The 11,554-nt window shown below is 40.9% G+C and overlaps 1 protein-coding gene across 1 annotated transcript in view; it reads right to left on the minus strand.

The window, feature by feature from the left end:
* YLPM1 (YLP motif containing 1) overlaps positions 1-11,554 on the minus strand; it is a gene marked incomplete at its 5' end in the record, with an annotated part of 36,119 nt that overhangs the window by 9,539 nt on the left and 15,026 nt on the right. The window contains 12 exons of the mRNA XM_084264127.1: positions 1,402-1,488; positions 2,234-2,317; positions 2,575-2,658; positions 2,878-3,054; positions 3,342-3,461; positions 3,735-3,797; positions 4,447-4,634; positions 5,217-5,362; positions 5,487-5,661; positions 6,057-6,149; positions 7,255-7,498; positions 9,517-9,622. Coding sequence (XP_084120253.1) covers positions 1,402-1,488; positions 2,234-2,317; positions 2,575-2,658; positions 2,878-3,054; positions 3,342-3,461; positions 3,735-3,797; positions 4,447-4,634; positions 5,217-5,362; positions 5,487-5,661; positions 6,057-6,149; positions 7,255-7,498; positions 9,517-9,622 — 1,567 coding nt within the window. The remainder of the gene's footprint in view (positions 1-1,401; positions 1,489-2,233; positions 2,318-2,574; positions 2,659-2,877; positions 3,055-3,341; positions 3,462-3,734; positions 3,798-4,446; positions 4,635-5,216; positions 5,363-5,486; positions 5,662-6,056; positions 6,150-7,254; positions 7,499-9,516; positions 9,623-11,554) is intronic.

The following is an 11,554-nucleotide window of genomic DNA, read 5'->3' on the forward strand; positions in this document are numbered from 1 at the left end:
CTTTGGTACAAGACAGTTGGATACTTGAAGGACATCTGCCAGATGGTGAGAGCTTCAGACCTCTCTTTTTCCACAGGATTAAATGCAGCAAAATGAATTGAAGAAACCTTACCAACTGCTCTCAAGAAAGCAATGGATACCAAATACAGTGCAGCGTGTTGTTCTTTGTCTGACACATCTCTCAGATCAGCCATGTGACTGAACAGCAGAGATTACATAGAGCAAGTAATTCTTTGCTATTTTTAATCTCGTGAATCTGAGTATAAAACATTCTTACATATAAATTAGTTATTAATAATTTGCATAGTTTTTATCCACCAAGCTTTCACTTTGTCTCAAAGAAAAGGCTATTGTTACATGCACTGTACATTAAGATACTCCCCAGAACCCACAAATACACACACACACACTTAACCACAGATGTCTCCAACTAAAGGCAACTTTCTCCTCTAGGTACAGCTCACTCCCAAGAAATGAGACTAGCAGCCATATTCTTTGTAAACACGGATGCGTCTTTGAAATGTTCTAACCACACTTTATACACTGTGCCAAAGAATAATTTAGTAAAGAGAATAAATGAGTCATGTTGTAAAAAACCAGATGTTTATTAAAAAATGCTCTTCCTAAATTTAATTTTTATTCTTTATTTCAACTGTTTCTAAGCTGCCACTCCTGAGGAATAGTAAATTTCCATCAAGAAAAAGGACTCTGTTCATCCCAGACATTGGTTAATTCCTGTTTACTGGAGTTTAACTGCTTGGTTGTGAGAAGCAGGGTTTGACACATTCAACTCAGCAAGCACTGACCAGCTGCAGCTCCAACACACACCAAGAAGTTACATTAGGAAGCCTTCCATAGCCTTTTAAACACACACCTAAAACCACCACCCATCAGGACAATTCTCTAACTTTCATTTATCCAAAACTAACCCCTCATCTTGAAAATACCTACTGACAAACAAAACCTGGGCAGAGAAAGCATTCTTCTTCATAACTGTTGTCATGGACTGTGATAGGCAAGAAAAGCTGTTTACACACATGAAATAAGCCAAATCAATCTTTGCCCATTCTTCACTTCCCTCCACTTAGTGCAGTTCTTAGATACTCTAGAAGACAGCGCTATAGCACACTGCAATTTATATAGGCAAGAGGCACGTTGCCACGCTCCACTGATAATTTTCTTTGTGGCATATATGCATGGATTCTTAAAAAAAAATCAGTTAGGAATAATGTGATTTAGCATTAAAGTTCTCCTAGAAATGTTTAAGGAACAAATGACTAGAAATGTGTGTATTAAGATCGCACTGCTAAGAATGGCAATGGGTTGCCCTTTGTAAGGCTGAGATTCTCCCTCAGATTCATTAACAAACATTTTGTTAGAGATGGCTGATATGTCTCCTACCAGTTCACTTTCTTCCTCCTCTGCTGTATCCTTCTTGACTTCTTCCTTCTGGTCTTCAATATTTGCATCAAAATCCTCCATCTCCACCTGTTCCAAAGCACAAGCAAAGACTTACAAGGCACTGCTTGACTTCTAAGTATTATCTTTATAGCAGAGTAAGTAGAAGAACCCAAGTTCAAATAGAAGTTCAAAGAAAGGATTCATCTTGGAAAGTAGGTCTGTGGCTACTAGTCTATGGCTCCCTGATGAGGGGGAGCAAAGTGACAGACGCCGAACTCCTCACTTCAGTGACCAGTGATAGAACCTGAGGGAACAGTAAGAAGCTGCCACAGGGGAGGTTTAGGTTGGATATTAGGAAGAGGTTCTTCATTGAGAGGGTGGCTGGGCACTGGAACAGGGTCCCAAGGAAAGCGGTCTCAGCACCAAGCCTGACTGAGTTCAAGAAGTATCTGGACAATGCACTCAGTCACCTGGCTCTGACCTGGCTGGCCCTGTGTGAAGCCAGGGGTTGGACTTGATGATCCTTATGGGTCCCTTCCAACTCAGGATATTCTATGATTCTGGGATTCTGTAAGTATGCTGATGGAATATATACAAATACTGGCTTCTGCTCTTTCACAAAGATGTCTAAGTCAGGTGATAAAAAGTAACACCTACCCTGCTGTCTGGGTAACTGGCAAGAACAACAGAATACACTTGTCTGAAAAGAATTCTGGCTTTCTACAGTCCTGAGTATAACCTCCCAGTTGTGGTCATTCCTTTCTTGACTTTGTATGTTCAGTGTAGTCACATCTACATAACTTTTCACTTTAACAAGCAAAGAGATTCTCACCTCTTCAATAGCAGCATCCTGCAACAGAGAACGAATGTCCAGGCGCATCATGTGACGTGGTGCTGCCTCCCAGTGATCAGACATCTAACAAAAACAAACAGAAGTGAAGCACCTCTGAAAAATGTACCAGATTGAACAGAAAACTGTGTTTGTGATCATGAACAAGACGTATCTGTACTTAAGTAATTTCAGGCAATCCCCTGAAATAACTACCAGCTCTTCTTAGAGGAAAAGCATAAGCATTATGCAGTCTAAAGGAGGAAAATCATTCTGCAACAACAGCAGGCCTGAAAGCACAATGAAACATGATTAATCCTATGACTCCAGATGTATATGGTTACCCTGCTGATTTCCTTTAGCTTGCGTCCATGGATATTCCTCTTGGAACACGTCTGGTTATCTGCACTCATTTCAGCTAAGTACACCTAGAAGGAGAAGGACAATATTAAATACTGTAAACTGAATTTCTAGACCTCTTGTTCAACCTGGTGATACACTCTGCAGTTGTACATTCTAAGAAAGGCAAATCTCTAACTGTAGACCACAGCATTTTTCCTGAACACAGGAGGGACTTTGCATTCAGAAGTTCTGAAATACCAGCCTATGGGTGCTAGTGAGTTTAAATGTGGTTTAAGCTCCATTACCTCAAACCCCTTGGTTTTTGCAGCACTCCAAAACTGTTCAAAATGTCGCACTCGATCATTGATAGCATCAAGGATAATGAAGGGGAAGAAGCCATCATCCAAGGTCTTTTTGAAAGTTTTAAACATGCTGGTACGATAGGTCTCTTCCATGTCGGCTTCATACTCGTACTCCATCACCTTTATCAAGGACAAAAGCATTTAAGAAAGTGGACACCTATTAAATTGCTAACGTTCATCTGCTGAATGTCATGACCACAAAGTAACACTGGTATGAGAAAAACATCTTCCAGGTCAACTTTTAAGAATTTGCCCATTCTGCCCTTAAGTTATATTGACTTTTTTTTGAAAAACAGCCCACAGATCTCTGCACTCTTCCAAAGGCACAGACAGAAATTCTGACTGCCACTGTGTTCTTCCAGAATGTCTCATTTCTTTGTCAAGACAAGCAACTGAATTAAAAGTACCTTCTTTTTCACTTTTTTCCCTGTATCTGGGTCTCTCTCTTCTTTTTCCACTTCAGTGATAAAATAGTCATCCAGGCTGAGCACTCTGGGTGCAGGTCCTCCACACTCTACTTCTTTATCCTGGGAGGAAAGCAAAAAAAAACATAGTCTTGCTGTAAGATTTAAAGATCTTCTATAGCAGAATGGAAAACACTTCTGGCAAACAACAGTTCCCTGCTCTATATTCAAAATAAGAAGAGAGCAGTATCCCTGATGCTTGCTAATACACACGCCATATGAAGACATGGAACAGGAAATAACAACAGACTGAAATTCTAGACAAATAAATAAAGCAGCAGAGGAAGTGCACATAAAAGACAAGGAACACTACATAGTGAGGAGTTGTTTACATACCCTGATGAGTTTTGCTACATGTGTCTTTCCACTGCCAGGCAACCCTCTCATTATGATTACAATCTGAAACGAAGATGATGTAAGAAGACAGGATACTGTACTATGTTTAACAGAAACTCTTCTGCAAAAAATTTTCTTCTAGCGAATGATGTGCTCTGGCCTCAGACTTTTGCATGTCACCAAGCAAAGCCTGTACCACACCTTATGGCCCTACTTAACGAGCCAGGTTGTGAGGAATGGGAGCAGTCCCACAGAGTAAGAGTACATGATGTTGAACATCTTGACAGCTCATACTGCAGATGATGTTACAGATCTGGTTCAGGTAAAAGTAACTGAATGAAACTTGTCTCAATCTTTTCTAGCCTGAACCTTGTTCATTCTTCTTTTATATAGCTCACTGCCAAACCTCTGACTCTGAAAAGCTAAGTCTTTCCTCTGGTAGATCAAAACCACAAGTGAAGATCTCAGAAGAGTCTAAAATACATGATATTACCCATTAACAGGAACTCAATCTTAGTATTCCCAGGAAGTTTGCATCTCCTGTGGACTCCTAAGAGCTATGCTGCAACATCTAGACATTTGCATAAGCACCAAAAAATTTTCCAGACCTTCCTCAAACGTATGCTTGTTCTCAACATGTTACACTCATGAGCATTTTACTTGATTACAGATCTCACAGAAACCGACTGTTGCTGCCAGAATGCATACTCACCCTCTCTGGTCTACTATCCCGTCCTGGTGGCTTCAAAATATCATCTACATTTTTAGATTCTGGCTTTCTTTCTACACGTGGAGCAGGTGGTGGCTGACGGGGCATTGATGGAGCAGAAATAGGAATCCTTTCCTCAGGGTAATTTCTACGATCACCTTCAAATTCCATTGTTTGGACAGAAGAATTTTCTTAGTTCAGTAAAATAAAAAAATTAAGATGTTCAAACCCTGCTGAGCTGATTTAAACAGACCTTCATTATTTAGGATAAATTCATAGCTTTGTCCCCCAAATAACTCAAATTTCTAATCTTGAACCTGTTGCATTCAAAGCCCCTTGTAGCAGAGTACAGAAATGCTTTGCTCCTGACTTCACCACCACCGAGAAACAAAACTACATGACATCACCCCAAATAAACTTCCCTAAATCATATATTCTGAATAAAGAAATACTGAATAAAGAAATACTGGTTTTTTACAGAAAGAGTGGTGAGGTGCTGGAACAGGCTGCCCAGAGAAGTAGTAGATTCCCTGTTCCTGGAGGCGTTCAAGGCCAGGTTGGATGGGGCCCTGGGCAGCCTTGTGTAGCTCCAGGCCTGGAGGTTGGTGTCCCTGCCTGTGGCAGGGGGGTTGGAGCTCTATGATCCTTGGGGTCCCTTCCAACCCAGACCATTCTATGATTCTACGACTGCAAATCAATCTCTTCATCTTCACCTCTGCAAGTCCCTATTTTTCAAAACACTCTAGGATGGCTCCAACGTTGAGAAACTGTACCTCCAAACATGGAAGGCCCATGATCGTACGCTGGGCGATCTGTCTTTCTCTCATAGGGTGGTCTTTCAAACCCACCCCGCCTGGAGGAAGGATGGTCTTTCTTGTCACGGTAAGACTGAGTCCTTGAAGGTGTAGTAGGAAGAACCCTGCCAAAAAAAAAGAGAGTATTTTGCATACTTCTAGGATTTCTACTGTGGAACCTCACACTCAAAACAGACAGCCTGATACCCAAAGTGTACTGGTTCTACCAGCCTCCTGAAACCACTGTACCTGTCGTCTCTGGGGTGCCGGTCTTTCTCGAATCTGTCCCGTTCGTAGTCCACGGAACCGCGGTCTCTGTGCAGTTCCCGCTCTCTCTTGAAATCCCGATGATCTGTGTTGGAATTACCCTGACGGTCGAAATACGGCTCCCGATCCCTTTCCCTGTTGTAACGACCAGGGTGCTCTGAAATGAGAAAACCATGAAAATCCAGACTGCTGAAACATACCCTGAATTTTGTACTGTTTTTGAAGGAAAAGCAACCAAGCACTGTGGAAGAGAAGTATACACAAACACATGATGCAAGGGCTAGAACAGGCTTAATCAGCCACTGAATTTCTTTTCCAAACTGTGACAGACAACCGTACCAGGAAATCCTACATAAATCTACAAAACTGGATTTTTAAAGTGGAAAAGTCATTGGCTGCATTACTCCTCTTGACAATATAAGCTGTTATTCTTATGGGCCTCTGAAGGAAATAAAGCAGCTCTAGTTTAAACAGGAATTACTTAGTTTAAAATATATTTTTAGTGCCTTACAGGTTTTTTTAAGTTAGCCAAGTTAGCCAAGAGCTCCCTACCTTTTTGAAAGGTTTGCCTCTCCGGTAAAGGTTCTGGACGCAGGGTTACTCTCTCCCCATATGGAATCTGTTCCACTTTACTGGTGGTTATATCTGGTTAAAAATAATAATTAAAAACAATATATCAAGCTCTTAAAGTAGCCCTTTTCCATTTCCTTTCCTCTGTCATGAAAAGCAATTTGTTATTGGCATTAAAAGTTACTGGAAAAACTTAGCAAAATTTCTTTTAATGTGTAATGCAAAAGGAGCTATACAGAAATACACAGCACCACTGTTCTGAAAGCCTGAAGCAGGTTAATGTGTGTAAGTACATGCACCACTTTATCTTAAGAATGGGATTTCTGCATTTTCAGATGAGTTCTGATTATAAATACTACAATGTTCTGAAAGTTTCCATAACTTCACAGAACTACAGTAATGTCAAGAATATTAACTGAAAGGCTCACTTCAGATTTCTAACAGTGACAAGTTCTCTAACAGCTTTTATTAAAACATCTGCTTAATGGAACAGATATGGCTTCAATTCATGTTATGGCACCCTTGAGACACAGAGAAATTATTTTTACACCACTAAGCACAGTTTAAGAACTTCTTTACAACATGGTTTCACTACTGTTAGAAACTGAGAATGAGGGAAATGAATTCTAGTAGAAAAGCCTAGTGTTGAATTTTAGCTTTGATAAGCTCAGTATTAAATATCAGGGCCTTCCCTGTTTGTGTTAAATACCTGTTTAGGGCACATGCCCTTCAGAACTAGAACTCTGTCACCCTCTCTCTCTAGGGGGTACCTCAGACCCATTAGCACAATGTAAATAATGAAAACACCAGTCCCATTCTGCTTTAAATTAGTAAGTCACACCTAAGAACCGTTAACAATCCGAAGTACTTTCCAGCTCAGTTGTTTCCATACTCAGGTACTAAGGGATTAATGGAAAGTATTAATAGCAATCCAAACATCCATTCAGTTCACATGAAGCAGCTCATTATCACGGCACTGAACAAAAATGTTCAGCTCCAGGCTGGTGGTTACAGACTCCTTAAGACTGCAGTGCTTAGCATTAGATCACAATGGACACAGCCTACAGGTCAACTGCAGAACATCTATGGCAGGCTTTGAGTGGCATGCTCAGTTAGAAAGAAGTTGGGAGGACTAAATAGCTCTCTGTTAGAGATCAAACAAATACACAGTAACACCCACCTCGCCCGTGGCCATAATCCACAGTTTGCTGAATTACAGGTGCTTTAGGAACCGGTGGAATAACTGGAGGAAGGGACCCAGGTACAGCTGACTGAACAGAGGTGTGACCAGCAGGTACTTTCACAGGTGAGGAGACAGGTGGAGGCATCATTGACTCCTGCTTACACATCTCGTACTCCGTATTGGCTCCTTTATCCTCATTTGTGTCCCAGAGTCCGTGGAAAGAATCCTCATCCCAGCGTTCCTGTTCCACAGCAGAAGGTGATGGTTTTAAAGACTGACCATGACTTGGGGTTGTAGTTGGAGTAGAAACTGGAGCATGTGGCCTTGTCATAGGTGTAGCAGGCCTTGACAGTGGGGCACTTGGTCTTGTCACAGGGGTGGGCTGTCTGAACAACACGGGAGGCTTTATAATAACAGCAGGAGAAGGTTTAATAGCTTGGGCTTCTACTGGTGCCTCTGAAGATAGCTGAGAAGAGACCTAGATGCAGAAAGCACTTTTAATGTAGATCTGTAAACTAACCTTCTCTCATCCTCTGTAAGTCAATCAGCACAATGGCAACTGGTAATCAAATTGTAAGTATTTTCTAATTCCTCCATCAAGGTGCTACAGGTAGGAGGAAAATACTTCACTAACCGGGGTGGGCTGAATTAACCTGGTGTTTGTTCACTATGAAGGATTAAAAGCTTTCTCCTTCAAAACAACCTTACCAATTTAAAGCTCCAGTAGGCCTATCTCAGTTCAAAAGGATCTACGGTTTCATTCCCAAAGACTCCTGCTTTCTGCAAAGATTCCTGCTGTCTGTAAGGAGGCTGACAAAACCTGGAAGTAGGGCAGCTTGGTGACACATAGGAGGATTGATAAGGCCAGCTTCTTTGTGGAAGTCACTGGAAAAATTCCCAGAGAGCAGAATCACCTGGAAACCTCTTAAGGAAATCAACATCAGATCAGTCCAAGAAATGGGGAGGTCTTCCCCAGTGGAAAAAGCCAACAACAAAACAAAACCCCTTCATGAACCAAACATCCCCATGGAACCCCACGTGCTGTGTCACAAGAGTGATCACAGTGCCAAGCTAAAGGTAGCCTTATTAGCAACGTGCAACAGAACTTGCAGAATGGTTGGAGATACAAAGCTGAACTTTGTAATAACAGTTCAAAGTCACAGCAGAAGCCTGAAGGCAGGAATCCCAAAAAGGACAAGTCATTTGAATACCTCTAGGCAGGTAGGCGAAGAACTCTGAACACAAAATACTGAAGTTGAGTAAAGTCACTTCCTAAAGGCATCCATATATCTGCAGATCTTGGTAGAAAATATGTTATTTTACTTTATATATAATTGCAGTGCCTCATCCACTGCACAACACTTCTCTGGAGGGAGGGACAAAGTTAAATGGCAGTCCCAGAGGTCAATATGGCTAAATTTATTGGTACCAGTAATTCTGGGGTTAAGATGTGATGAATAATAAAGACTGTGCTTCAACTCAGGTGTCTGCTCCAGCATACATTTAACAAAGTTGTTTATTTGGTTTAGGAGGGATTTGTAAAGCTGAGTTAACATGGCTGCAGAAGTTTGGTTGGTTTCTGACTGGGTATGGATTATCAAAAACCCAAACAGAAGCTGTTGAGAAGAGTTCCCAGAACCAACCAGGAGATTAAGCACCAGAGGAATAACTTGCACCGCAACAGGAGACAGAAGTCAGGGAAGTACACAGATATGAGTTCCATGCACTTTATGATAGTCCAGGGGGTAATAAGAATTCCCAATAAAGACAGCAAACAGAAAGCTGAAGTTCTCTGTGTTGCAGTATCTCAGCCTTTGATGGATCAGTCCTCAAATTTCTCCAACCTCTTCAAAGAGCAGAGAGAGCTCTTAAATTAGAAAAAGTGGAGCAAGATCAGAGTGAAAGCCAGTATCAGAACCTAGTTGGCAAGGAACAGGAGGGTCTTCTCACGAGTCTTATGTCCCTGTTTTGGAAGAGCTCACCATTTATTGCACATCATCCCACAGCAGTCTAGACTGTTGAGCCTCATGCACTAACTATCCCCGTGGGTCACGCTCAGAAGACACAGTGGACTGAATGAGTAAGAAAGGCTTTGGAAAATCTAAAGAAACTGTGAGGTTGCTTTGCCTCAACAGAAGATTGATGATGTTATTAGAGCTGCTGGTGAGGCAATTCCCAGAGAAATTTGAGTGCAGAACTGATCCAACATACAGATTAACAGTAGTTGCTATCAGCACATCATTAAGTTAATGAATTTACCTGAAAGGCACCTGGCCTTGTGCTTGTGTTCTGTGATCTAGGAGAGTCCTGTGTAGAAATGTCAGGTTTAAACTCTTTCAACTTCTGTAGCTGTTCTTTTTGCTCTCTGTAGATGAATACAAGAAAGTGTTATCAGTCTGCAGCTTAAATGAAAAATTAAAGAAATTAACTCCCACAATGAAACCCACATATTACACTAGCAACAGGGGCCAAGTCCAAAGATGAAAAGAACACAGGAGGCTTTACGTGGCCAATGCTATGATTCATAAATCCCCATTTCATAACCATGGAGGTACTCAATACACTATCTGCCTCCTTTTTTGATCACAAATTCCCTCTGCAACATTCAGTTATGCTATTGTGCCTGGCCAGAACCACTCCACTTTGACAGTAAAGAGCAAAGCTAGATTTTAGCTTCTGACAATACCTTCTGCAGACCAGAAGTCCAGTGGAGATGCAAGCCTAGGAGCTCTCAGTGACTTGCTCTTCACTAAAATTGAGGTCAACACAAATCAAAACAGACTTCAGCATTTAAAAATAAAGTAGTGTTAGCTTTTGTTTTCTTGTTTTATGTATCAAAGTGCTACCTACCTCTCTATGAGAGAGCAGCACCAGTTGTGAATACTACCACCCCTGGATTACAAAGATTTATCTATTCAGTACTATTTTCTTTCACGTTTTGTTTGCATCTTTTTATCTAGTTTTTTAATTTCAACTAACTCTTTGTTCATACTAATTATACGTATTAAAGTGCTGCCCAAAGACCTACTAAGAATGGGGTCCCTCTGTACTAGGCATAACAGAAGCCAATCCTGAGTATCAGCCCATCTGCTCTGTATCCAACAGAAGGGGAACTCTGCTCACAGAAAGGGATCCAAAGCACTGTGTTAGTACAAACAGTGAAGGGAGCAATTGCTGGAAAAACAGACCAGATGACAAGTACAGAACAGCATGCAGCTCAGAGTATGCTGTTTCATCCACAACAAAAGCAAAGCCAGGTGAAGGCTTGGAGATAAAAGCAGTTCTGCACCAGGATACTGGCATAACTCTTGGCTCGAAAAAAACCCCAAAAAATCATAAGCAGCCTCCTCAAAAGTTGTTCCCACTGTTCAGACTGGGGTCACCTGCTTATAAGAATCTGATGAGAAGTATCAGTGCAACTAATTTTTAAGACTACACTCATATTGGATTAAAAAATAAAAAAACAGTATCATGAGCCTCATTTATATTCCCCCTTTTCACTGTCTTAGAAAGAGGTGTATGTATCTACCTTCTTACATTAAATGTTTTAGTTTCTGTGTTTAAATATTTCAGCCCTAATAAATTATTCACTTAGGCAGTGATTCCCAAAGGACTATGGCCCCTATATTGAGTCCACTGGACTGCAGCCAGTGACTTCAAACAGCAAACATATACCTGGCAACCTGAGGCAATGGGAAAGTCAGGAAGGTGAAAATTATCTGTTGTTCCAAAGTTTTGGCAAATATTACCTTATAAAATGGATTTCACAGTTACTAACACCTGCTGGGTTAATCTAATAGCATTGATAGATTATTGTGAATTATCCCTTCTTGCATCTTGGCATACAACTAAGGCCTTCCATATGGGACAGATGCTTAGCAATCTTATGAGTCTGAAAATAAAACATCTCCCTATCTTTCAACATGTTTTAATGTAAATGTAATAATTATAACCAAACATTGATTTTACTTGCCCATTATTTTAGCATAATACATTGTTTATGAAACTAAACAAGCTGGTGTCTTTACTGGACACCAATCTTTATCCATCTCTCTAACTCAGGAATAGGATGAGCCACATGAACCTCTGCCTCTAAGATGCTTCCTCTTTGCTCTCCAATCTCCTCTGAAAGATCTCGTGCAATGATAAAGAAACCAATTTTTCCTTTGCAAATGCATTCAATACACCTGAGCTTATGCATCAAATCCCAAAGCCAGCATTTGGATAGATGGTACGTGCTCCACTCACTCTAGTATTACTAAATTTACTGAGCCCTAGGATGTTTCTGGTTTTAAAA

The sequence above is a fragment of the Gallinula chloropus genome, assembly GCF_964237585.1.
Source record: "Gallinula chloropus genome assembly, chromosome: 4".
NCBI lineage: Eukaryota > Metazoa > Chordata > Aves > Gruiformes > Rallidae > Gallinula > Gallinula chloropus.